Source organism: Anomalospiza imberbis, chromosome 10 (assembly GCF_031753505.1).
Source record: "Anomalospiza imberbis isolate Cuckoo-Finch-1a 21T00152 chromosome 10, ASM3175350v1, whole genome shotgun sequence".
In the NCBI taxonomy this organism is placed as follows: Eukaryota; Metazoa; Chordata; class Aves; order Passeriformes; family Viduidae; genus Anomalospiza; species Anomalospiza imberbis.
Window position 1 is genome coordinate 14,501,086 of NC_089690.1, and position 24,735 is coordinate 14,525,820.

The following is a 24,735-nucleotide window of genomic DNA, read 5'->3' on the forward strand; positions in this document are numbered from 1 at the left end:
CTATCAGTGGAGAATTTTGCTGCTTTTATGTGTAACTTATTTTTGTTAAATTAGCTCTATGCGTATTATAGAGCATCTGACATCTGTTCATTTTAAAAGTATAATTGCTTAACATGGATTTTCAGGTTTGTCTGCTGGGAGGGTTTAGGTTGGATTATTTTTTCTTCCTGTATACCACTCTGTGATCAGGCTGTTTTATATTAAACTTATCAGAATTTTCATGGCATGGAAATTGTAGGCATGTGAACTTTATACTTTTTTTTTTTTTTTTAATAAGTATGAACCGGGTAAAACTGCACCAAATGTAATATATCATTGTTTGGATATTGGCCTGGACTTCTATGGAGTCATCCTGTGTCTGAAGTAACTGATTCAAATAATAATTTACTTCATCGTGTTCCTTCAGTGGGGACCGTCCATCGATAATGAAGTTATTTTATTGTAAACATCTAAAATCCATAATACAGGAAGCCTCATGAATGCCATCAGCAACGTTGCATTCTTGTTCACTAAAGGCACTGTTATTATAAATGAGTTTGAAAATGTCTATGGGAATGCATTGCTATGGTAACTGGGATCCACAACAGCAGCTGCTTGCTCTTCATTGCTATTGCATATATACATTAAAGCTGACAATGCCTCTTCATTCAATTTTAACATGTGTAGCCTGAAAAAAAGACATCAGCATTTCTAAAGCTACATCTGATGTCAAATGCAGCCAATCTGTTTGTTAGGTTTATTTAGTTTTTTGGTTTCAGTCTTGGAGTTGTTGTTGAAAAATAGATAGAACCTTAGCTTTAACATGATTTTGTGCCATGAGAAGTTACTCTCCCATACTGTTTTGTCAAATTCAAAACATTAGAAGATTTTCCAGTAATTCAGTTTCATAAAATGCCATTGCTATCTGTATTTATTGATTGTTACAGCAATTATAGTCAATAGTTATAAAGTTTTTGTCCCTTGCCAGCCTTTCTGGGAGAAATCTATAACTGGGGCTTCTGTTCCATTTTTTAATGTCCCATACTCTAAGAACTAAAATCCAGTCAGTTGTCCTCCAGCTCCATGCTGTATTCAGTTTTACATTTCAGAGATGTCTTTAGACCTAAGCTATGCCATTGTGCTTTGCCATTGAGAGACTTCCTAAACAGAGTGAGTGTCTTTTGGTCCTGAGGGCAGAGGAAATACGTGTTCCTCATGTCAGCAAGAGTAAAATAATCACGTCCATCTTCTTAGAAACCTTGACAGAGAAGTATTTTATACTATCCTTTCCTTAAAGATGAGGAAAATATAACACAGAGAGATTACAAGTCAGATTGAAATCTCTAGTTTTACTTGTAGAAGGAGAGCATTTATGTGGCATAGAAAAGGGTTGAAAGAATTAAAATCTGAACTGTTTGTTGTGCTGGTCCTGTTAAAAAAACAAACCATAAACTAGGACTGGAAAAGATTTGAAGAGCTGAAGGTTGACCAAAAATATAACTTCCTTCCTAGAAGCCATGAAGTAAACTAGGACTATTGGGTTTGAGGAAAAGATATCATGGAAGGATATGATAAAGTACAAGATGGTGAGTGTGATGGAAAGGATGGGTATGTCTCAGAAGTTCTTCAGCTTTTCTACCACCACAACTACAAGAACCAATTAACGCCGCCCCCACAAATTAAGCTTGTAGGATCCTGTTTCAGAGCAATGAGTGCTGCACTGGGTGACAGAGCTGTGGAACTCCAGGCCAAAAGGCATTGCAGATGGCCAGAGTTTCTGTTGGTTCTAAGGAGGAATGGAGAGTTCACAAAAAAGAAGCACATTGGTGCTAACCAAGTACATGGAAACTGACTTTGGAAGTCCCTGAGCTGAAAAGGACTGTTCAGGTGCAAAAAGACTGCAGAAGTATTAGGCAACAGTACGTGTAAACCCTATTCCTGCTGCTTCCTAGACATCCATTTCCTGGATATGCCTCATGACAGGCTACTGGTCTACAGGGACATTTGCTTTGGCCCAGTAATTTGTCCCTAAGTGTCCATACCCTGCAAACAGTATCACCTTTCAAAGAATAAAACAACTATAAGATTCTTCGTTTTACTATATTTGGTTTACACACATGAAACAAATGCAAATATTTGAACATTGTCAGCAGATCAACTGTTTGACAGTAGGTCCATTATTATTCTGTTTATAAAACATTGCATCTTCAAACGCTTCAACTTCAGTGTAAACTGAAGGGCTAAAACCCTTGCTTTCATGTCCATTTATTGATATATTTTTTAAACCTAATTGAAAGTTTGCTGCCACTGGGATGAATCTTCTAAAGGATTCAGAAGTTCTCTTAACTGCATTTTGATACCATCCAGGAGTAGGGAACGTAATGTGAAATCACAGAGCTCATTAAAATTAAGTCATACTGGAAGAAACAAAGAAACAGTTGGTGACTCTGAAAGTACTTACCACAGTCATGAAACACAGAACTTGACTTAGAAATAGCTGCCACAAAGGATGCTACTTTTTTAAGAGCTGAAGTTTTTTTTCTATTCCTTTATTCATACCACCCCTGCACCACACACACACCACGCCCCTGCGAGCAAAATCTTGCCACATAAACCTAATACAGAAATGGTTGAGAAAATTAAGTATTTGAATATGCTATACTTGCCAAACAATCTTAAAGCTTCACCTAGCAGATAAATAATTACCTAAATTAAAAGAGAAATTAAATCAGTTTTACTGTGGTACGAAGTATGTGCTAGAACAAGTTATGACAGCTAATGAGAATTATAGTAACGAGAAATATAAAGCTAAATTTTAAACTGTGATAATAGGAGTTACATTTTTGTAAGGAAAGTTAAACACAAAGAATAAAAACAGAACATAGTACATGGCAATTAATATGTTTAAAAATTAAGATTTGATGTAGAAAAGATAGAACACAGGTAGGTAGGTACATTCAAGATTTAGCATAGGGCTGCCAATATAACAGTGTCTTTAAGCAGAGCTTCTGAAAACACTGCAAAATATTGAAAATAATTATAGTCAAGGGACTGCACCATTTTAAGAATATTTGTTTAGGAAAGGAAGATCTGAAATTAGCTTCTAATTAGAAAATGTTGTAGTCAAGATCAGATTTCCAAAGTAAAGGATTAAACTGTGGAAGTGTTACCAAGATCCACTAATGGCCTACATGTCCCTCCTTAACTAAGGCTACTCTTTTTTCCTGTAAGGACTCTTCCCAAGTTGTTTTCTCCTGTGTAGGTCATAACTGCAGTCACAGACATCTCAGCTGTCAGCACTGCTGCAGTGTTCTGGAGGCACCAGTGCTAATTCCTTACAGGTTCAAGTGTCACTGATAAATGAACCACTCATTTTAAACACAATTATATCTGTTAAGTGAGAGCATCAAGGAATATGTGCTAAAGCAACAAGCAGCAGAGGGTTTTTAAAAGGCATGGAAGACTGAGTCACTGAAAACAGCAGTGCTAAAGGGAATTAAAGTATTTCTGCTTTAATGCTAAGAGTTGGATAAAGCTCTGATTTCTATGGAATGGAGAAAATCCACAAACTAGTGGAAAAAACCAAACTAGTTTTGTTACTCTTACATGAAAGAGATCACTTAGAGAAGCAACCTGGAGAATAATAAACCACACCAAGACAGATAGATTTTAAAAAATTGTAAGGGCTATGCTTTCAAAGAAAAGTCTGCGCATCTCTTCCCCAAAAATACAATTCAAAAATAATTTAATTTTTTTTCTTAACTAAATGTTAGAAATGTTATTTAGTGCAGAATCGGCACTATTACTATATAGGAGCTATGAGAAGTTCCACATTTGTCTCATGAGATGAATTAGTTTAGTCTAGGAAAAAATATTTCCAAAGTGTTTGTCTAATAAAAGAGAAATTTATGTCCAGCAAGGAAATAATTATCTAGAACAATTTTGCCTTGGCTTATGCAGGCAGATTTTCCTTTCTTCTTAGTCAAGCAACCACTGAGGATTCTTAAAAATTCAATAAAACAACCAAGGTGTATTGGAAGCAGAATTTTCTTTAAATGTTGCAGGCTGGTTTACAAGTTTGGAAAATAAATTTTTGCTGAGAGGTGGAATCCACTGTGTCAGTCAGCACCTACTGCTGGAGTGTTCAGAGCCATTCCACTGCAGTCCCAAAGGCTCATAACAAGTTGATAACAAGCCTAGAAAGGCTGAGGTCTCATGGAATCAGCTGAAATCAACCCACACTGGGCATACATTCATCAGGGAAATGGACTACATGATCTTCTGACTTCCTTTCCATTCTAAATTAATTTGTGATTCTGTGTTTTTTTCCAGTTCACACTTGCAGAATAAACGGTTGGTCAGTTAAGCAATGGATTTAGCTTAACCAAGAGGTAGCTTTCTTGAATTTAATTGTATGCAGTATGTAAGGCACCGAAGTGTCTGAGTGTCCTTTCTGGTCTAGGAAATATGAAGCTCATGAAAACTCAACTTCATATGTTACAATAGTAGATATATCAGAAGGAGAAAAATGCATCTGAGAGATGTAGTAATCTGCTTAACACTCTGCTGAGGCTTTGCTGAGAAATAAGTAACAAGTTGCTGTCAAGCTGTGTAACCTGAAAGCCAGTTCTAGCTTCAGCCAACAGTTTCACATATGGAAAAACATATAGTGCTTTCCCAGCTTTGCAGATGGACACAGCAACAAGGCCTACATGTTTGCAGACCTTGTAATAAGGATGACTAGAATAAAGAGATCATGGTTACTCATGCCTCAGGCTTTCCTTGAAAGGTGGTTACATCCACACAAGTGGGTTTAGGTACATCACAACCACAGCAAATTCAGCTCAAAGGTTGGTACCTACTGGCCACTCTGTGTTACATCACAAGGTGCTTTGGTCTTCACACTGAAGTGGTTTATCCAGGGAAGTTGCAGATGAATTACAAAGCAGCCTGATTTTGTGTCTGAAGTTTGACTTAAAAATCACAACATGAAATTACAGAACTTCTAGCTTGCACTCATGAAAATGAATAGAGCTGTACTTTGTAATTTGCAGTCCAAAGAAGCTTACTTTAAGGGATCTGAGGTCATAGGATTGAGCAGCAGTATTAAAGAGTGCCATTTTATTAAAATGGCATCTCTTTCAGGTTCAAAAATCATTCACATTTCAGAGCAAGTTTTGCAGCAGTCCTTACCAACTACTGATACATCTCGTACAAGAGAGAGAAGAAAAAATGAAACAGCCTCACCAAGGAAAAACATCAAGGGTTTCATCCTCTGATCTGAAAATTCCTACAGAGACAAGGTCAGTTAAATTACATACTTTCTGTACTTTACTCCAGCTGACAATCTGCTGGTTATAATGCAAGAACACAAGGGCTCAAATAGATTTTTCTGCCATGGTGTGCCATCTGGCACAGAGCAGCCTCACAAATGCTGCTTCCCTGCTCTGCTTCTGCAGATCCAGTGATGGCATAATTGTAAGCCCTGTCAGTTTTCAGCAGCAAAGTCAGCTTAATGCAATCTATCTGTAGGTATCAAAGTCACTCGTGCCAGATGCAAATGTTTCATTGCCCAAACTTAAAGATGTAATTCTATTTCCATGCAGAAAAAAAATCTCCAATATTGGAAATACATTTGAAAGTGCAGAAGGATTAAAACAAAAAGTAGGGGATTCTATTTGGGACTGGTTGGTCTATTGGGGCTTAACAGAATAATGCATTAGGCAAGCAGATGAGTTATTTCAATGCTATGGTGCCAAATTGTGATCTCCTTTTCCTCTGATAGAAGAGAGATGAGGATCTGCTTTTAATAAGTGAAGCAGTAACACAATGAACCATGGTGCAGTCGCTGCTTAAGTGTTCCCAAGCAGCACTGCAGTACCTCTCACTACTGAGGTAAGGACGCGTGTCCCTGTAACTTGGATTTCAGAGCATTACATGCTTGGATGTGTGGTAGTGCTGGGATGCTGCACAGATGGTGACTGGCATAAAATTACTCTTTCATTTGTGACTCGACTCGGACTCCAACTTTGTGTTTCCAGCAGGGACAGGACAGAAATCCAACTCACTGCAACAGGTTTTTTTTTCCAATTAAATTTTTAAAGTATCTGTCCAAATGCTGCTGTTGCAGATGAAAATCTTGCTTCCTAGACATTAATGGTACAAGGAAAAAGACATTGCAGAGTTTATAGTAAAAGCATCATGCATGAAGACATGCTAAACATTGAGGTCTGCTGTTCTGAAGAACACCTTTTAATACATAGATTCCATGCTAGTTTTTCCCCACACTTACTTATGTATGGCACTAACTGGTGTTGATTTCATCTTCCTCAGTATATTATTCAGTATTCAAGTGAACAGAAGGTGCTCATTCAACCCATTTATGATACAATATTGTTCAGTGGTGTTAATATACATCTCACACTTACAGGTACATGTAGAAATTGGGCATGCTCACAGTTGACAACCATAATTTTGTACTCCTACAGGCAAGGTTCCAGTTTTCCATGATTCTGCAGTTTTAGAAACGCCATTCTCCCATGCAAACCTCTGTACACTGTGGAAGTAACTTAAAAATGGAGGCTTCTGAATTACACTCCATAGTTAAGTGCTTAGAGAGCAAAGACATCTTAGATTACGGCAAATGGGACTGAAGCAGAAGGCAGTTGGAGGGAAAGTCCTCTGTACAGCTATTGGCAGCATTTCTTCCAAATAAAGGGTTGGGCATGGCAACATCAAAATATGAAGCCCCTCTATAGTTGGATATGTTACTTTAGAAAAATGTTGAATTACATGGCAATTCTTCAACTACACTTCTGAACACTTGCACTGTAACTACTCAGGAATTCCAAAATCATTTGGAAACAGAAATAAAGTATATCCCACAAGTCATAAATGATAACTACCCTATGGAAAATATGTGGCAAAGTCAGGAAAGGAGTTCAGATGTCTCTATTCTCTCATATCTTGACTTCAGAAGAAGTTGATTTCATTAGTTGTACATTTATTATTAGCAATTTTCACTCTGAGTTTGTCTTACCAAAAGCATCAATTTCTGAAAAAGAAGTACCATAGCTCCCAAAATAGTCATGCTGGGGTCAAAGAAAAAACAAAACCACTAAGATATTGGGAAGTGGCTTCCTATGATCTCTGTGCTTTCCAGACAGTTTTTCTCTTGGTTTACAGGATCCATATTTTGAGTGATGCTGCCTGCTTCCAGTTCCATCTCAACACTCATCTCGGTATTGAGGGCTCAGTTATTCCTTGACTCCACGTATTAGCTGAATTTGCCTGTCCTTCCTGTACGAATTTTCTTACAAGACGATGTGACAGTCCCATAGGAAATGGTTTCTGCCTCTTCATGAAAGAGAGATGGGACCAATTCCCATTTTCTTTGTAGATGTACTACCATGAGTTGTAACAGTTGTCCAATGTCTCAAGAAGAGAAAGGTGGGAAAATACAGGGTGATTTGTTGTGAAGAGTAGTTTAATTCCAGAAGTCCTTTTACATTTTCCTTGAAGATTTCATAATCACTGTCTGGTTTTTGTTGTTGTGTTTTGTTTGGTTGGGGTTTTGTAACAAAATCCATCATGTGAAAAGGAGTCGGAAGAAAAAATCCTATTTATAAAACCCCAAGTTTTTATTGTTATTTAAGAAAAATATCTTTTTCCCCACTAAGTCACACTGCATTGACTTCTATTTGCTTTGCAACAGAAGCTCAGAAAGCAACTTTTGCTTACAGATATGAATGCTGGAAACAAAATCCATTATTTACAGTACTTTTGAAAATGTTACCTCACTTAAAGGAAGATGTTTGGACTATTTTAAGTAATTTTACTGCTTCCTTAGGACAAAGAACATACTGTATTTAACCACAGTACGTGGTATTAGAAAAAAAGGTGGCCTAAAGTGGCTAAATACAGATGTAAAAATATCAAATAGGATTTATTTTCATAATGAATTCAGGCAGAATGGCAGAACACAAGTAACAAGTAGTGATTGTTTGTTTTCATGGCAATATCAACTCTATGAACTGCAAAAAAATGTGTCTGATTTAAATTGCACAGAAAGAAAAAGCCAAGCTGAAAACAACAATAATTTATGGCTGAGCAGATGGCAAATCAAGCTAACTGTAGATTTAGTTCCTGAGCAAAAGTTCTGTTTAAAATACATTATTTACCTGGCTAGCTATTCCTATGGTCCCTTCCCAAATGACTGATAAATTTGAGGATTATCTCAGAGGGTTCTTGCAATATCAAAAATTGTCCTATTTTCCTTTGCAAAATTATAATTTTAATATGAATTCTAGAATTGTTAAAGAAGGACATAAAAATTTGCCAATTCCCATTTGGTATCCAAATATTCCTCTATTTGTCTACCATGACTGCAATTCAGTTTAAAAATTACATTTTAAAATCTGTATATCTGTTGAAATATTACATGAAAACTTATATGATACACTTTCTTGTAAAAAAGCAATAAAGTAAGAGGTTTTTCTCAGCATATAATGTTTCATTGTGATGATATGCTGAACATTTTAGTACCTTATATAATATATTAAAACATTTTTGCTAACTTTTTTTTCCTGAGAAGTTTAGGTCTATGTGAGAAAAAATTATTAAATTCCATGGAATTATTTTCTATGGGGGATTCAGGAGGAGATTTTGAAATCTGAACTTTCATCTGGAAAATGCAACCCATTGTGTTATCAAAATGCCAACATTGTGGTTTTTTCTACTGTTGTAACATATGAAAAATATCTATTGTTATAAAACATTATTATAGCCACATTCCAAATGTTGTTAGCAATAATATTAAATTTTTAAATTCATCATTCCTAGATAGAGGAACAACTCCCAAAGCCAGATAATGGTATTTTCAGTTTTACTTATTTTAAAGCCCCTAAGATTAAATCAGTATGCAAGATGTGAATGGAATTCAAGGAATTGCTTTCTTTCAGAGGAAATAAGTGACCATTTGCTCACCCATGTTGAAATGGATCTTTCAACAAAAAGCCATATTCAAAACCAGAGAACAGATAAACATAATAGCCTGTGTTTTGCTGGCAGAGTCTTCTGGAGTCACAAAGAGAACCTTTAAGCTTGCACAGGAATGTAGCAAACATGTTTTGTGATTTAATATATCCCATTTAAGACTCCAGAAGTACCCTGGGTTTTTTTTTTCTCATGGGGAATATTGTGAAATATATAAAGAACTACATTTAAAGCCTATTTCTCTATACATTTAGAAGGTGGGAAGAAGATCCAAGCAACAAGAGGAATGCTTAATCTTTATGACTATTTTGCCTTCACATCCAGTAAAAGGCAACTGGTCAGTGAGTTCCAATTTCTCCTCTTTTCCTAGACCAGTTCAGTTTATTCCTCTTTGAAGTGGCAGAATATGTGGATTCAAAAAAGTTCTGGGGTTTGCTGCTACCAAAACAAATTTTAAAAGGACAGCTGTGAGACATTGATCTAATAATCACTTACTTATGGCTCTTTCCACCTTAGAGAATCTTGTTTCTGGTGGGTGAGGCCCTCCCCTGCAGTCCTCTGCACACCTGCAGGGCTGTGCTCAGCAGGCAGAGTGTTGCCAGGCTTAGACTGTCAGACATGGTGGGGAGAACATTACTGGAAGAGTCCAAGCTGTGCTCCAGAGAAGACATGTCAAGCACCAGCAGTATGTAAATCTAAGTCCAACACCCTTTTTCCTTTTTTTCTTGATAGAGCTGCTCTATAAGGAACAACTGTTTGTCCTGACCTGCAATGGAGGCAGAAGACTGGAAAAGAAAGGACAAGGTGGATAAAAAGCACTGTTAACAGCAAATCTGAGAACAAAGCAGGAAAGCCACAAGTGCTGGCTCAGTTTAAGTAACTTCCTACCAATTTGTCTGGGATACTTAGCTGATTTATCCTAAAATTGTTTTCTTGTACTTCCAAGGATGTTGAGCAGATATGCTGTTTCCTCCTAAACAGTGTCTGACCTGTGAGAGACAACATCCACAGCAGTCTCAGTGTCCTGGCAGTGCATTGCTTAATCAGTTGAGCATTTATTAGGGAGCACTTGTCAGAAAACCGGCGCGATTTGAAGACTCACAAATCTAGCTTGTTCCAAGGCTTTAGTACCTTGGGATGGGGAGCCCCAGCAGTTCCTCTCTCTACCAGGGCCAGAGAACTGCTGCAAGTTCTAATAAGGGACATGGATGGAAAGAACAGCCTCAAACAAGGAATAAGTATCTGTTTGCCCTCTGACAGCAACAAACACAGCCTTGGGTTTGTTTGTTGCTCATGTCAGATAATGTACTTTTACTAGAAGGGCATAGAAAATACATCTCTCTTTCAAATACCAGAATACAGTTTGTCTGTAAATCATACAAGAACTCACTAGACATCCAAGCAGACTATATAAATAATCTAAAATGCATTGTATTTGCATGTTAGAAGACAGGAAAAAATTCCTCATATGGCTCAGAAATAGAACAGATTACACAAATCACAATACATAAAACCTTTCCTAGCAAAGCAGAAAATCTCACAAAAATTATTGGTCCCTAAGAATTTTTAGTATTTCAGTCTCCTGTGTCTTCCATAACAGACTGGTGGAAGATGTTCATGTAAAGCCTAAGAAACTGAAACTTCAGCAAGAAAAGCATGCAGTTGTAATATTATTCCATGTCCAAACTGACAGAGGAAAGAAAATGCTGGAGTCACCATACGATGCTTTGAGTATGATGGAGTTTATGTATGACTTTTGAATTTCATCTCTACATGATAAATTTTTTTGCATATATAACTCAAAATTCTAACACTACTGAATGCAGTACTTCTTTGCTTCCTCTCTCTTATGCCTGCAAATTAAATACCAAAAAAAAAAAAAAAACCCAAAAAAAAAAAAACCCAAAAACAAAAACAGCAGGACACTGAGCATCTTGGAGCTCAATCTCTGCTGACCCAGACTTTGGACGAGATGACCTTTGAAGTCCCTTCCAACCTGAATTATTCTTTCATTCTGTTGTTTGGGGTTTTTTTGTTTGGTTTTTTTTGGGGGTTTTTTTGTGCTAAATTAATCAGAAATTCAAGAAGATAATTGCACAGGATTCACAATAGATCATTGTTTACAATTCATGTGCCTCTACTCACAGAAAGCCTGGCATTCATAAACAGTAAGAACGACCACTTTGACCAACAGGCTTGTGTACAAACAAAGGAGTGCCTAAATGGTCTTGGAGCAGCAAATGAAACTGATCACCAGAGGAGAGCAGAATTCATAAGAAAGGATTTATTTTTTTCATTATTCATCTTAGGAGTCTTGCACAGCTTATCTTTGGAGAGCAGAAGAAAGAAATAAAAATGCCAGGTTTTGAGGAAATTATATGAAGGGAAAGGAGAGATAGGTGAGTCTGGATTCTTCTGTATCTTGGTCTGGGTACAAAAAATGCTACAGAGCAGTGAGCACACCAAAAGCATGGGAGTACCAGAGAGTCCTGATGTTCTGCAGACATCTGACAGTACCTGGGGAGTGACTCTAGTAGAAATGTATACACAATATGTGCTGATACAAGGTGTCACTTAAGTTTTTCAACTGTAATGGCAATGTTTCACAATTTCTTACTTTTCCCATAGCTAATGAAAATCTCTGCTCTGTTCATTCTGGCCTAGCTCTTTCTAAAGAGTTCAGTGGCACTTATTTCAGGTACTTTTATTCATCTAGTCATGACTGCTTAAAAAGAGCAGATTGTCACACAAAATATGCATGGTAGAAGTCTATAAGAGGACTTCTTAGGTTTTTCATTTTGCAGCAGGTTGAAGTGGGCATGTCAGAGTTTTTATTCTGGGCATGCTGAAAATTAGACATTTGGTAATTTTGCCTGTAGCTTAACCCTTATGGATGGGATCAAGGGCAAGAACTGTTCTGACACAAACTCCTAGCAAATTTCCCCATAACTTCACAGAAACAGTGAAGGAGAGAGAAGAAAGAGGAGAAAAATAATGAGTTCCTGAAGAGGCTGCCAGATAAAAGCACAAATGACAACAACAGTCATAATATGTGATCATTTGGGTATAACCTAATGAAACAAACACCTGTGGATGGACACATCAAATATAATGCTTTCCAACCTCAACTTCTACTTGAATGGGATTCCTGTGACTTTGAAAATATCTCCAGGATACCTTAAATAGAACAGAAATATCTCAAATACAAAGTTGACTTTAAGACATTCTTCAGAGGTCATTCCCACAGTGTCAAAAAAAAATTCAGGGACACTGCCAAGAAATAACATCCTTTGGAAGAACAGCATTATATCTACCTTTTAAGTAGGGATACCTCTTCTGTGAAGTGAAGATATCTCCTTGAAAATGTTTACTTTCTTGTCACTATTCCCACAAAGCAACAAAAGGGAAACATTTCTCCTAGAAGAAAAACAAATAGTCTAAGTACTTTAAAGATTACATTTTTGTTTCACCATTCTTCTGTTTAAAAAAAATACACATAGGTCCTCACAAGGACTATGATATGTTTGATCTGAGAATTGACTATTTAGTCACAGAACTTCTATGATATTCAAAAGAAAAAGATTATCATTTAAGTCAGACTTTACTGAAATACAGGCACAGACATCAAAGCTTTGTTCCCAGGCTCAGCTGTTACTGACTGAATGAAGCCATACCCTGTTGGCCACAGTGCTGAAAGTGGATTCCTTTTGTTATTTATGGACAGAGGAGTTTAGGATCAAACTGTGGTCGAAGTTAATGGCAAAACTCCCACTGACTTCAATTAGAACAGAATTTGGCTCACAGTCTCATTACTGAGCATAACAATTAAAAGAAGCTTTTACAAGCTGTATTGCTGTGTAAAAGGGCATGAACCATGTAGCAGATTTCATTGAACCCACAGCCATAGTCATTGCTATAGCAACTGAGGTTCTAACAAAGGTAGTCACTGTCTCTGTAATCATCAGGTGTCTCTATAGCAACTAGAGTTTACCGAGAACAAGAAAAATATTTGAAAACTGTCAGTTGGAAGAAAAGAGGTTTGTGAATTAGGAGGTTGGAAGCAAGAGCAACATAAGGGTAAAACATGGCTCAGAGTAAAGAGAAATTATTGTCCCAAACATACACAGAGAATGGCAAAGGAAGAGAGATCACAGGCCAGGGCCTCAACTGGAGATGAGAGAGGGCCTTTCCTTGGGTAAGGAAAGCAATATGGCACTCCAAAGAGATATTCCCAGATCTAAATTAGTTATGTTTCCGACATAATTCTCTTAATGAAAAATTGGTTACTACAAAAGAGTGTAGGGCCAAACTTTGTCTGCAATAGGAGTTACAGTCCATCAGGATTTTCAAAAGCACCTGCCTGCATTTCTTGTGCCCACATTCCTTTACAAACATAGCCCTGTTTGTCTTCAAAATGGAAGAACACAATCTGTTCTCTTGAAACGTGGCTGCAGACAACACAGTACAATTATATAGAAATGATGATTAACTGCTCTTCATGTGACTTATATACAAGTTTTTAAACAGTGTTGAAATGAAAAAAGGAACAGCTGCTGTTTGGATACTGTTAGGGATGAAAACAGCAGTGCTAATTACAGGTCTATTTCTGTAAAATACGCTTTTAGGCTCTGAGCTAGGCACCAGGGTTATCTGCACATAAGAAAGGCCAGCATAGGTAAACCTAAGTCCCCACAAAAAATAGCTTAGTGATATTGGCAGAACCTATAAAATAATAGCTTTAGACTAATCTGATTCCTACTGTTCTAATGGAAATAAGAACTGGGGCAAGATGTTTAGTTTAATTAGGAATTATTTAAAATGTTCATGTTCACAAACTAAAAGTAAATGAGTGGGATCAGCATGCTTCCTCTGAAAATAAAGTCACAAAAGTAATTACAAATTCCAAATAGGATCCAATCCAGTATACTGATCCACTACAATGCTTTGTTTAAATAAACCAAAACCTATCTTTAACCTGGAAAATTGATAAAAAAAACGAGTAGTGCTCAAGTCAGATTTCCATTTCACGGGTAACGAGAGCCCTCTAGTGGGATGTGCTATCAGATTCGACTCATGGAAAAGAGCAGCCCTTGTCATGCAAGGCAGTTAAATCAGGTATTTGATCCTGCATTCCTTATTAGCATTTTGTTACAACATAATGCAATGTAATATAATTTGTATCTGAAACAGAAGTCACCAAATGACACACTGATGAACAATGTACCTGAGTAAAACAAAAAGCTCTGTACCAAAATACTTTTTCAGGCAGCCTTTGGGGGTTTGGGAGGGAGGGGGGATTGAGTTTGGTGGTTTTTTGGGGGGGGGGGGAGGGGTTAAGCCTTAAATGTCAATGACAGTCAAGATATTTACTGCTGTGGTGTGGCAATCCTGAATTCAGCAGTTTTTCTGTAGTTGCTGTTTACTCAACACAATTGAGTCAGTGGTGTGGTATCACCATCGATACGGAAGCGTGGGATATTAATATCAACAGTCCAGAAGAGATTGATCTCCAAGAGAGCTGCTTCAAGCCACAAGGACCTCCCAACATGCAGAACGTCAAGCAAACCTGGCAGAAGGCTGGTGTGGATGAAGAAACACCTGGCTGAGCTCAAACAGGAAAAGGAAGTAGATAATTGGAAGCAGAAACAGGTAACCCAGGAGGAATACAGAGACCTTGCCTGAGCACACAGAGAAACGCTGCCACAGAGCTGTAAGTCAGTAGGGATATAAGGAAAAGGGCAGCAAAAGTGGCTCCTGCAAGCGTACACCCAGGCTCAGTGGGGCAGGGAAACTACTGACACAGGACACGGAAAAGACAAAGGAATTCAATGACCTTTTTGCCCCAGATTTTAGTACACACATTCCAGCTTGTAGCATAATCTGTGAGACTGATGCACTGCCTGTTTTATAGGAAACTAAACTTAGACCAGGGTATATGCACAAGTCCACAGTTCTAAGAGTTGAACATGAGTCAGCTCCCCAAAGTCATCTACTACCAGGAAACTGTAATTCAGAAAGATTTAACTTTAAATTGTAATGATAAAAATTATCTAGATTGTTTTTTAGTTTATTAAAATATTTTTTAAAATACCACAGGGCAGCAGCTCAAGCTGAAAATGAGCATTAAACCCACAGAAGTAAAGTTGGAAATACTTCCTTCCTAATCCTGACATTCAATTGTGTGGATTAATTTAAACTGCATAAATAGATAATATCAGTTTTCCACAATTTTGTAAGAAGTCATTTAGTTCTGAACCTGTTGCCTAAAACTGTCTAAACTGGAACAGATTAACTCTCCTCTAACAACTCATAGAACCAAAGTGCCTCCTGTCTTTCAAAGTTTCTGTTTCTTCAGCCATGCTTGCATTTCTCTCTTACCAGTGAGAAAAGCACCTATGAACATTTCAGATCTGTCTAAACTGAATTTGGTCTCTGAAGGCAGATTCCAGCATGACTGATGAGCTGGTTGTTACCTGTTATCACAGGGTGCATCAAATTTACTCATGCTCTAAGGGGAGAAAAGATTTTTCTCCATTGATACAATGCTTCTAGACAGTGGCATACAAGCAGAAGGATCACAAGTCTTGGGAGATTAGAAGTCCAGTTCTACTCAATTCCATGTATATTCATCATAATTAGTACAGTATTTTAATAAGTCAGTAAAACAGGCTGTGAACCAAGGAGGGGGAAAAAACCAAAACTGACTTTATCTTCTGGATAGAAAGCTGTATTCCAGTAAGCAGAAATTATTGTTAAAGCTATTTTTCAGCTAAGTGTAATAGCTGTAACATACAGAGATTATGTGGATTTATTTCTGTCTCTAGAGGCTCTGTGACCCATGTAGATTGAATACCAGCAATATCAAATAAGAAAAACCAGTGTCTGACCTCAGAAAAAAAGATAACAAGATCAATAGCAACCAGCAAATAAACTGGTTTCATAGGAGGACTATTCTAAGCAGTAGAAGAGATTTTAAAATGCACAGAGGCCTGGCAGTTATAAATTATGCTTAGCCCACCACTGTGGGCTTAGTGGCCTTGAGTGGCCTTAGCCCACAGTATTTCCTGGGCAGTTGTGTATCAGAGCAGGAGCCAGGCACATCTTCTTGGCTGGAATGGATTAGAGAAGGATAACCACTTGTGATCCCACTAATCCTGTTCCAGTCTGTCTGGGGATTTTAGGCAAGCGAGCTGTGACAGAACATTTGTTATCTGTGTACTCACAAAGTGATTGATTTCTCAGTTTCAGAGTTGGTTTGGCTTGGTCTTAATGATATATACAGATGCACTTGTTTTCAGTGTTTGCTTTTACTCTTGTCTATATTTTTCCTAATCTTGCAGAATTGCCAGTGTTGCTAAAGCATAGTATCTTTGCTTGGAATTCCCACTAACAATAACTTATTATAATTTTTACATTATTCTCCTTTTCTGACTTTATATCTTCCAAGGTGAGAATCCCTCTACTGATTTACAAGACTCCTCTTGCTTTCTATTTCATCTTGATAGTTTCTATTAGAGCAGACTTCTACATCTGCCAAACTAAGGATGGTTCTGTGAAACCCATAGAGTTGATAAGGCAGTCACAGAAAATAAGACTACTACCTCTTGTTCATTAAAATTCCATGCCAAAAAAAGATGAAGCAAATACTATTTGTAGTAAGAACATAGTATTATGAGAATTACTTGACATACTGCCTTCCACAAAAACTTTCACTTGTTTTGTCTTTTTCACCTGTTAAGTAATATTCAAAATATCTTCCCCATGAAGACTTCCTTTATTCACCTAGTAGCCTGTTATTAAAGCCAAAATGTACCTTTCTATTGTATCAAGTTCCCTTCCTTCTTAATTTATCATTTGTTATCAATATTGGAATTATGATGCAGCTATTGCAACAGATTGTTTTCCTATTTAACCTGCAAACCAACCAAAACTTGGAGAGAAGTTATTCCATTTTTAGGAAGGGAAATTGCTGCAGGGCCTGGATACCCCTAAAAATAGGTTTACCTGAAATAATGTGGAAAGACATTAAAAAACATTAACTGGTCACATTGCCAACAGTTTTTAAAGTGAGACCTTATTGCAAACCCAGATAAGGTTTTCTGAGTCCATACTGGTTTTCTGTGTATTTTCCATGGGTAGCTCTATCTTCTCAACAGAGCTGCTCCTAATCCACTCAGACTCATCATTCTTTACAAAACTGTACATAACAAAAATTTTCTAAAGAAACACTGGAGAGGTGATTTGGCTTAATTTAGCTCAAGAGGTTTCTGGCTCTGTGTACCTCTTATAAAATCACATGGCATGCAGAGAAAAATAATACAGCCATACCAGTCAGGACAAGGTCTAACAAAACTAACAGGATTGAAACATTTCATGCAGGCTCATCTATTACCCACAGCTTTCACATTAGAGCTTCTCCATGTACGACTCTGAACATTTGAGGCATCCCTCTAAGTAGCCTATAGGTACCAAATGACACCAGATTATTAAAAGCAAAAAGCATTCTTAAGGCCCTTCACTACTTCATTCCAATATATTTCCCCAATGCATGTATGAAATTATCACTTACAAACATCTTGCAACAGTTACTCTGCCTTAGTCATCACATCTTTGGCATATTTCGGGTAGTGTATAGTAATAATCAATACAATGGTTGAGAATGCAAAAAGAAACAACAGTTTTTAGGTGTCAATTTTGGATTACTCAGAAGCTGCAACTATGATGAGTGGCTGGGTCTGGAAAGTTGATTTGAAACTGTCTTAGACCTCTGAGAGGAAAGCAACACCTGAAACCCCAGTCCTGTAACATGGTGAGTGCTGTTTAGAACCAGACCTTCCCAAAATTATATAAGGAGCTTTGGCAGAATTTAAGCCCCAAGTCCAACACCTGCAAGCCTGATACAAAACCTGAAATTCTGTTTTCATTTAAGCTCTGATGTGGTGCAAATTGCTGTAATATCTGATTGCTTCACAAAGATGTATCCCATTATCTGGTGCGATAGGGCAGAATCACAATCCTATTTTGCAAAAGAGAAAAGGCAGCTTTGGAAATTAACACTTATGCGTTTCAAATATTTCATACCGCACCTGCTGTAGCAGTAAGATTAAGGAACTCCTTGTTATTTAGTAAAAAATATGAGTTTGGGTAAATTAAAATAAAAACCTGAGCCTCGTCTCCCAAATCTGAAGTGAATAGTCCAATCACTGAGATTTCCAGAATAAAATTACCTTCTTTTACTGTTTTGGGCTGCTTCACCATTGATTTTATTATAAGCGCCTGCAAATTACTTATTTCACAGGGTGGAAAAGAACTGGCTTTCATAATAAACAAATCTTTGGGTTTTATTGCAAAAGAAACCGAATGTGATTATTTTAAATTGATTTTTTTTTTTTTTGCTTACTTTTGATACTTCCACATTGGAGATGGATGATCAGACCCACAAAATTGAGGTCAGTGTCATTTCCAAACTGTGACTATGAAAACCGTATCAAGCCTTTATTTTTATTTTTTCTCCTCTATGAAAGTTATAAGCCTTGGCTATGTGACCAACATTTTTTTTAAACAGTTGCATTAGTTGTATAATGAAATTGCTACATCAAATACAGTACTGAACAATTCCCAGAAAATACCAGTTAGCGTTGCTACCCTTGCTTAAAATTGAGTTGCAGACTTCATTAGTTTGGGAGGCGTCCTCGGGTTTCTGCCAGCTTTGCATCTCACAAAGAGTCCCTTGAAAATTACTTGAGAAATATAGTTTTGACTCGAACAACCCTGATTGTGTTTGCAAATTATAAGGTAAACCTACAAAAAGAAAGAGAAAATAAGGGAAACACATAGGAGAGAAAAGAGTGAAACACATAGAGAACAAAGTGAAACCACTGATATCTGGTAAGCCAAGAAAAATCATTAATTAAAAAATAACTAGTATGAAAATAATTTTCTTACAAAGTGAAAGAAAAAAGGGGAAACCTGTAAAGGGGGTGAAATTTACTTATGAAGAGGACAGAACTGATTGATTATTGAGAATAAAATATTTAGATTGACTGAAGAAACAGTGCCTCCCTGGGAACATTCTATTATGAGCTACAGCTCCAAAACTGCTGAGAGTATGGACAGCTGGGTATTCCAGAGTTATTCACCTTTGACAACTGCCTGACCTGGAATATTTTTTGTACAGATTAGTTAGCTCCAAAATGTGTTTAAAAAAAATTTGAGAATTCACTATCAAATAATGAGAGAATTATCTTTTATAATGAGCAATAGAATTGATGGTTTTTCTGCTGAAGGTTAGAGCTTGTTTGAAGTTCTCTGTATGTAAATGCATTGCAGCCTTGACCACAGACAGAAAAGTCCAGGAGTATTTGCTATACATAGAGTTTTTCTGGTGTAATGGGATAATGAACTAAATAAATCAAAATGTACAAACAGCAGAAATTATGAAAAGTATATTCTACTGCATTTTATTCAGTTCAATAAGGTGTTTTAAGTACTTCTAATTCCAAGTAATTGGACCCTTGCTTTTACAGAGATCTGTCTTCTGGCAGCATCAGTACAAGTGCCTAAATCTTGCAGTCCTTATCTACTGATTTGTTTTCTTCTTCTGTTTTTGCACCACGGTAAAGTGCCGCCTTTATTCTATGTCATTGACATTTAAACATGGGGAAGTGGGAAGAGGAAAGGTTCTTAAACTTCCAAAATGTAGTAAAAGTTGTTATGCCATTTTTTAACATAATTTTTTCCAGCTTAAACTGTGACAACAAAATAGGAATCCTAGGACTCAGATTGGGCTGTAAACTACAGGAAAACATGATGAACACACACTGAGTTTTACTACAGAATTTTAGAAATGAAGAGTCTGAGCCTTGGAGGCAATTAGTGCATCCACAGGCAGAGCAAGCACAGTCCAGCGACAACAATCGTACCATTAAAAATGAGACAGGGCAGCTTTAAGAGAGAAACAGGAAGCTGTAACTAGAATCCAGCTGAATTCTGAGCTGGGGCACTTTACCATGAGGCTGCAAATGAAACAGATGTGCTTGCTGTGAATTTCTGTAGTGTCTGGAGTTTTTGTACTAGAGGTGACAACACCTTCCTTCCTGGGATTCTTTTTTCTTCTTTTAGCTTTCACATACTTTCTATAAAGGGAATGAAATGGAGACGTTGAAGAAATATGTATCAGTGAAAGATGAAGATCACTTTTATCATCAGGGAGCTGTGGAGCTGCTCATCTTTAACTTTCTACTCATTCTTACAATATTAACTATTTGGTTGTTTAAAAACCATCGATTCCGCTTTCTGCATGAAACTGGAGGAGCTATGCTTTATGGTGAGTATAAATTCAAGTGCCAGCATAACACTGGACTAGTTGCATATTTATGATCAGGCACTTGATCTCAAGTGCTGACAAAGCTCAGAAATGTGCTGAATTAAATGTCATCAGTTCCATAAGGGCATGGTAAAATAATGATGTGACAGCATCTCTCCTGAAGTAGCCAGAGGCTGCCTTGTAGGGGAGCAACTGTGACGAGCTGGTTATCCTCAGCATGTGCATTCTGCTCCCTGTGCTTGGGCAGCAGAGAGCTGGGGAGTTCACTGTTGACAAAAACAGTCTGCTCGGGTTTTTCTAACATTCAAAGCTGTTAGTCTAAGGAGCCTTGTGGATACAGACATGTCTAATAAAGTTTAAATGATCTTGAGAGCTTTCTTTTGGCTTTGCTCTGTGCCTTTGAAAAGCACACTGAAGAATGTGTCTCAGGTTTGCTCTCAATGCTGTCATTGTAGGGTAACTTTAGCTTGCCTGCCTAGTTCTAATCTTTGATGAAGTTTTGCCATGTTGCATTTCGCTCTCACACAGAACTTTCCACATTGTCCCCTAAGTACCCTCTGGTTTAGTGGCACACACTTACACATGTAATGACTTCTCTTGTCACTTTCTTAGCGCTGTTTCACTGAGAGACTCTACTGCCATGTCTGCTGCCATAAGATACAAACAGGAGGTCAAACTGTCAAAGTGGAAGATAGAAATCAACAGCTCAGTCATTACCTGAGTGTCAGCCTGTTCTGACACATTCTATGCACACCACATCCTCTAGCAGTGCAATACACAAAACTGGTTTTGTTAAGATAGGTGCCTCTACTGCAGTAGCTTCCTTCTCACTATTGTGCTGTTTGCCATGTGCAGCTGATGGCATTTTCTGAAGATTTAGACAAAAGCTGTCAAAACAGAAATGAAATGTGGGAGAATACAACAAAACAAAAATAAATAAGTATGGAATTAGAGTTTTTTCATCATTTGGTTCTGTTTTGCTGCCTGCCCAGAACATACTCTGCACATCATGAGGATAACCTGCTCATATTCTTTGGATTGGTTAAGAGATAAGGGCTCCAGTAGGACAGAGCTTTTCCATTATTAAAACATTTCTCATGATAGTTTATTTACAATCTCTTTAGTCTTGCATTATTTATGGCAACCTTCAAACAGGGAAAAAAAGCTTATCTTTAGAATCTAAAATGCTAATGATGTCCTTCTTATCCTTCAAAATTTTGGATATGGGTGTAGTTATCTTTAATGCCATGGAATAGCAATATTGAAAAGAAAGTGAAATTTCAGAGGTCATAAGAGAGGTTGTCAGATGAACTGGCAGCAACTTTGGGAGAAAATCTTCATGACACCAAGCACTGACAGGGGGACAAGTCCTGCCCGCACTTAATTTCACCTTACCTTTCCAAACAATTCTAATTTCTACCTTTTCTGCACAAAAAGAGGTCCCAGTCCTTACAGTTTGCTTTGCTTCAGCCCATTGAGCTATTTACTAGCTATATGAATAGCTTCAGATAGCTATTTAATAGATATGTGAATGAACTGATAAACTGGCTTCAAGTGACAGGATATGGGCACCTATTGCAGTGTGTCCCACAGGATGGCAGGTGGGCCCATACTCCTCAACTGTGCCCTCAGGGGAGTAGCAGTGGAGAGGACAGGGAAGGCAGTGGGAGGAACACCAGGGAAAAAAACAAACATAGAAAGACAAAACCAGGAAATTTTACAGTTACTGCAAAATGCTGAACAGCCACAAACGGAACACAGCCTGATTGAAAGTGCTATTTAAAGTAGAGAACAAATGGAAGGGGGGGTTGGCTTTTTTTTTTTTTTTTTTTTTTTTTAATAGGCTCAGTAGCAGAATTCAGTTTTAGGCTGAATAGTTCCAGCTGGGAAAAAAAACCCCAACCATACTATCTATTTAGAAACTTAAATAACTGAGGTGTATTTTTTTTTTTTTACCAAAGCAATGGTTCAGCAATAAGTACAGCTATGTTTAATTTTAAAATCTTTCTACAAAGTAAAGAAAAACAAAAAGCATTTTGAATAATGCAGAATTAATTCACAAAAGTTTGACATTATTTTACAAAGTGTGTATATGTATATATATGCACACATGTATATATATAGCAAGGCACTTAGCTTGAAAGTATTTAAAGACTCAATTTGTTATGTTTGTTTTGAGACCAAACTGAAAAATCAATTGCAAACAACGAGGAAGAATACAGACTTACCTGTTCATTCATTCCCTGGCTTTCCTGAGTCTCAGAAAGCAAGTTTCTCTTCACATTGTAGTTGGGTTTGACAAACAGACCACTAATAGTAAACTCAACTTAATTCCTGATTTCTGCATACCAGGGAGACAGGTGGGTATGAGAGAGTTTCCTATGCAAGAATACACTCAGGAAGAGCGTGGGAGATTATCTACACCAGCACTGATGAAAACAAAGCCACTTGCCTGGGATCAGAGCAGGTGAGCCCTCTCTGACACCAGCCCTGGGATGTGGCCTCTTGGTGCTGGAGAAGACACCACAAGCCAATAGAACACCAAAGTGCCTGTAGCCACCTCCTGCCAGGCCAGATATCTTCAGTTGCCTCAGCCACAAACCATTAGGTACCAAATCCACCATTCACATTCACATTAGTGCAGCAACAACCCAGAGCTGTGCAGCAGCAAACTGAGTGCATGTATCCAAATTGCTCATTCTCCCCAGAACTCAGGTATCAGGCTCACACAGAGGTAGCACCACTCAACTCTGAGTAGGAAGCTAAAACACTCTGGCAAGTAGGCAGCAGAATTGAACTTCAACAACAAAAAAACCCCAAACCAGCAGCAAGTCAAGCTGTGCCTTTTATATGGGAGGTTAATTACCAAATTTAAATTGAAATTGCTCTCAGCTTGAGTAATTGTCACCTCTGGGGAGTGGATGGTACCCCCTAGGTGAAGGTGAGGCTGGTTGAAGATGCACCAGTCTTCAATGTTGTGCTCCATGGCATGAGCTGATCAGACTGGAAGGAAGGAAAACGTAAAACGGCTGAATGACAGAAGAGCCATTGTGGTGCTCACATGAAATGGCTTTGGGTTGCAGTGGTTAGAGGTGTTTCACCAGGTTTTGACAGGTGTGCAGAGGAAAAAGCTGACTTAAGTAGACCTTGGCAGTCCCTTCTGAAGATCCCATTTAGTTTGGAAGTGAGGCACAATCAGTTCTGGATTCAGCTTTGGTGGAGGTGTCTAATGATGAACACTATGATTCTTATACCTTCTAAATCCAGTATGCCTCTTGTGTGAAATAATTCTATTTGCCTTCTGATGGTGTGTTCTGAGTATCCCTGTACCTCACAGGCAGAAATGGATGGAACAGGTGTCAGAAAGAGAAATCTCTGAACCTCAAAGAGAGTATTTTATTGTCTTCCTGATTACAACAGTCACAATGAAGAAAGGTTGTTGGGACTCAGAAGAGACATAGGAAAATCACAATTAAGGCAGAAACTGAAATTTTGTAGTGATGACGTGAAGAAAGGAACATCATTCTTGAGACAGAGAAATTTGAGAGAAAATCTTAAATATTTGGAAAAATCAAGTAATGACTAGAAGTGCCTCCCTGAGTGTTATTACTACAAAAAGCATTTAATAGCTGACTAGATTAAATCCTGAGGAAAGAACAGTCCTGTTTAGCTTAGGTGTTTGACATGATGGCTAAAAAAGCCCACCCATGGTCACATCTGTAATTAAGGATTTTATCCTGCTTCCACTGAAGAACCTGGAGAACCTGTATTGCCTTCAGTTGAAACATGACTGAGCTGTAGTTAGAGTGAGATTTTCCTGCAAGATTTGACTTGAAAAGGACAGCTGAGACTTTTTAAAATAAATCCGTAACATTAGTGACACCCTTTTCTGTTTCAATGCTGCATTTAAATAAATGTGCTTAAAACACTTTTTGAATAGTCTTTTTCTGCCAGTGTCTGTGCACAGACCTTGGTACAAAATATTAAAAAATACAAAATATTTCTGTTACCTGAGCAGATTAAGTAATACCTGGTAATAGAAGTGTGTCAGAGGCTGTAGTTTAAAACACTGAGTCATAAGGACAAAAATGGTAAAGGAAAACCTGTATGTTTTCTGCTCCAGTGAATGAAAAAACATCGCGTCTATGAAATTAAGTTGAATTTTTAATGTATTTGAAATTGAATTTAAAAATTAAATATGTGATTCTTCTAGAGGAAATCTAACAAAAATAAGCTGATAACCCTGACAGTTTTAACTAATGAATGGTTTCATGGTTTCTGACTCCTGATTTTGGACATTGGGCTGAGCACTGTGGAAGTCATGTTTCATAGTGCACATAGTCATATTTCCCTTTACATATACATACCTTCCCCTCACATTTTGAGGAATTCTGTCTTTTACTACAGCTAGATTTATTATCTGATTTATTGCATGA

The 24,735-nt window shown here is 37.6% G+C and overlaps 1 protein-coding gene and 1 long non-coding RNA gene across 9 annotated transcripts in view; one reads left to right on the plus strand and one right to left on the minus strand.

Annotated features, from left to right (window-relative positions):
* Positions 1 to 2,060: 2,060 nt before the first annotated feature.
* Positions 2,061 to 23,135, minus strand: LOC137479999 (uncharacterized). Of its 4 annotated transcripts, none has more exons than XR_011002639.1 (4): positions 22,752 to 23,135; positions 22,524 to 22,640; positions 12,288 to 12,387; positions 2,061 to 2,396 (listed from the first exon to the last, which is right to left on the minus strand). It is a non-coding gene; the product is annotated as an uncharacterized lncRNA (long non-coding RNA). The 4 variants fall into 4 exon arrangements; XR_011002641.1 differs by lacking the exon at positions 2,061 to 2,396 and adding an exon at positions 2,539 to 3,369; XR_011002638.1 differs by lacking the exon at positions 2,061 to 2,396 and adding an exon at positions 8,629 to 9,408.
* Positions 19,769 to 24,735, plus strand: part of SLC9A9 (solute carrier family 9 member A9) — a 182,223-nt gene continuing 177,256 nt past the window's right edge. Inside the window, exon 1 of one of the 5 annotated variants that reach the window (XM_068200782.1) lies at positions 19,769 to 20,299. In XM_068200782.1, coding sequence (XP_068056883.1) covers positions 20,125 to 20,299 — 175 coding nt within the window. In that variant the 5' untranslated portion in view covers positions 19,769 to 20,124. The remainder of the gene's footprint in view (positions 20,300 to 24,735) is intronic. The other 4 variants (XM_068200781.1, XM_068200779.1, XM_068200784.1 and 1 more) reach the window with 4 other exon arrangements.